General features: G+C 57.1%; 1 protein-coding gene across 1 annotated transcript in view; it reads right to left on the bottom strand.

Annotated features, from left to right (window-relative positions):
• The window catches only part of SKOR2 (SKI family transcriptional corepressor 2), a 41,585-nt gene extending 40,186 nt beyond the window's left edge, over positions 1-1,399 (bottom strand). The window contains exon 1 of the mRNA XM_070778595.1: positions 1-1,399. This exon is cut by the window's left edge and continues 1,193 nt beyond it. Within this exon, the coding sequence (XP_070634696.1) occupies positions 1-1,399 (1,399 nt within the window).
• Between the last annotated feature and the right edge of the window lie 1,477 nt (positions 1,400-2,876).

Raw genomic sequence — 2,876 nt, forward strand, 5'->3', positions numbered from 1 at the left:
GGGTCCGCGGAGGCCAGAACATGCAGAAGGGCGGATAGAAGGCGTCCTTGCGGCCCGCCGGCCAAAAGAGGCCCGACAGGCCGGCCTTGGGCGCCGCGCCCGCGCCGCCCGCACCCCCCAGGGCCTCGGCCGCGGCGCCCGCGTCCTCCTTTTTGTGGCACAAGCCGAAGGCGGCGGCGGCGGCTGGGAAGGTGTAAGGATGCGGGAAGAGGCCCCCGCAGCCCGGGAACTTCTGCAGCACGCCCCCGAACGAGCCCTTGCTGGGCACCGGGATGACCGGGTAGCTGCGCGGCCCTTTGGCGCCGGCCGCCGCGCCCGCGCCGGTCACGCAACCGCCCCCGGCGCCGCCCCCGGCTGCCCCGGCGCCACCCGAGGCCGCGGCCACCGAGAGGCTGGCGGCGGCGGCGGCCGAGAGGCTGGCGGCGGCCACGACGGCAGCCTCCTGCAGCGAGTCGTCGTCGTCCTCGAAGCGCGGCCGCTTGTGATGCGGCGCGTGCGGCGCGCCGGCCAGCTCGGCCAGAGGCGGCGGGGGCGGCGGCGGGGGAGGCGCCCCCAGCAGGTGCGGGCCCAGGAGCCCCCCGCCCCCGGCCACCGCCGCCGCCGCCGCCACCGCGGCCGCCTTGACTGAGCTGAGCGGATGGCAGGCGGGGTGCGTGCCCGGCTGTGGCAGCGCGCGCTTTCGGCTCCCGCCGTTGAACATGGCCTTGACGTCCTCCCAGGCGAAGACGAGCTCGTCCTGGGGGCTCTTGTCCGTGAGCTTGAGATGACGGCGCCACGAGTTGAAGTTGGCTGCGTCCGGCTGCGTGTACTTGGCGTCGGGCGTGCGGTGGGAGTGGAAGATGAACTTGTTGGGCGAGAAGTACATGTTGCAGTAGCTGCATTTGATGCACTTGGCGCGCGAGCTGTTGTAGCGCGCGGGGATGAAGCTGCCGCGACAGCCCCAGGCGCACTCGTGCGAAACGTCGAAGGCGAAGTTGTCCGGCAGCTTGGGCGGCCTGTTTTCGCCTAGGAACGACTTGCACAGGCGCTCGGCCTCGCGCTTGGTGATCATGCCGCAGCGGCGCGAGGAGATGGGCATGGCCCCGGCGCGCCGTAGGATCTCCAGCTGCACCGGCGTGCACTGCACGCACGTGATGCCGAGCGCCACGCGGCGGTTGTGGATCTCGTTGTAGCTGAAATTCTTGAGGAGCGTGTTGGAGATCTGCGCCAGGCATAGGCGCTCCTGCCCGTCGATCACCAGCGACACGATGGGAATGCCGTAGAGGATCACCTGGCCCACCTGGTTGGGTTTCAGGTTGGCGTGGCCCGGTCGCGGCTGGCTCAGCGCGTCGGGCTGGAAGGCGCTCGACGGCGACGCCAGCAAGATGTCGTTGGGCCCCGGCAGCGGGCTGGAAGCCATCTCCTCCGCCGGGGAAGCCCGGGCCGAGCCCTCCGGGTCAGCCTTGGAGACTGGAAGGGAAAGGAGAAAGCGTTGGCTAGAGCCTTTTCAGTTTACCAAAGAGAGGGGTGGGCTGTGCTGCTAACTGAAGAATTATCACAATAACTTCCTTCGGTTAAGATATAATTATCACTGGGCGAAGGGACCAAGTTTCGGACACAGGGAAGTTCTCTCAAATTTCTTCAGGCGATCCTTTGGAAACGCGGGGATTTGGAAGTACTTCAGTTCTAAATATCCCACGTAAATTTTTAAAAAGTCACTTCCTAAGGAACTCTAGACCTTATCCCGGATTTATGGAAGCCATTAGAATAAAATGGCATGCCTGTTAGAAATTAGGAAGTAATGATGACAGTTGTAACTAGGACAGGTTACAGAAGTTATGGAAAACTGAGGCTTGGCCATTGAAGCCCAAATTGTAAACGAGAGACCATTCACATTTGCTTGAAAATAGATTGATTTTGGTTAAAACAATAAACCCAAGCTTTTAAAAAAGCACTGTTTGCGGTATCTGTGGTTTCCTTGGGGGAAATTCACTGCTGGTTGAGACATAGCTCATTAAAGCAAACGAAAGCCCTTCTCCCTGATCTTTGCCATTAGATATTTTGATACTTAAGTTAGAAATTTTGGGGGAAAATGTACAGAGCTATATGCAAGTTTACATCAAAATAGGTGTTTCAAGTTTTCTAAAAGCTGCTTGCTAAATTGAGTGGTTCTGGCTCTAATAGGTCGATTAAAAAATGAAATTGTAGACTTGAAAATATTCAGATACTGTTTTCCTGTCATTTCCATGACAATGAGCAAATGAGTACAGGCGAGAGTGTTAAGCCCAGAAGAAGTGCAAAGAAACGGAACAGCTCTTGGGGATCCTTACTGGTGGGCTTTAAAAGGCAAATTTAGTTGTAAGATGAACCACTTTCTGTGACATTTCTTTTTCTGATTTGTGTAGATATCTCTTCACCTTATAGGGGGAATAAGTGCCCCACAGTAGGGATAAACCTTGGCCTTGATAATCTGTGGGAGCGCTGAAAGCGGAAGCCCAGGGTTGGGCCTGTGGTAAAATTGCTGTCATCTCTGGTCAGTGGGGTACTTAATGGGGGAAAACAGCCAGTAAATTGAAAATACACCAAAAGCAAGCGAAAGAAACCTTTGTGATGACAGTAAGTCAAAGCAAGCAAAGTGGCTCATTCCCTGAGAAACCAACAGTGACCTTCGCACATCTTCTTGTCCAGGGCAGCTGCTACGAGTATGGTTTGCCCTGGAAAATCACCGGTGGCAGTGGCATCACCATCCTCCCCAAGTACGCTGGAGTTTGTTACTATAGAGATTTCACTGAATACACTAGCATACCCCTTTACCCAGATGGTCATATCCTTGTCCTCTCTGGGTTCCTGTAACGTCTATCCTGACAACCTTCGCTCTTCTGACCCCTGGATCCTCA

The sequence above is a fragment of the Bos indicus genome, chromosome 24 (assembly GCF_029378745.1).
Source record: "Bos indicus isolate NIAB-ARS_2022 breed Sahiwal x Tharparkar chromosome 24, NIAB-ARS_B.indTharparkar_mat_pri_1.0, whole genome shotgun sequence".
NCBI classification, from domain to species: domain Eukaryota; kingdom Metazoa; phylum Chordata; class Mammalia; order Artiodactyla; family Bovidae; genus Bos; species Bos indicus.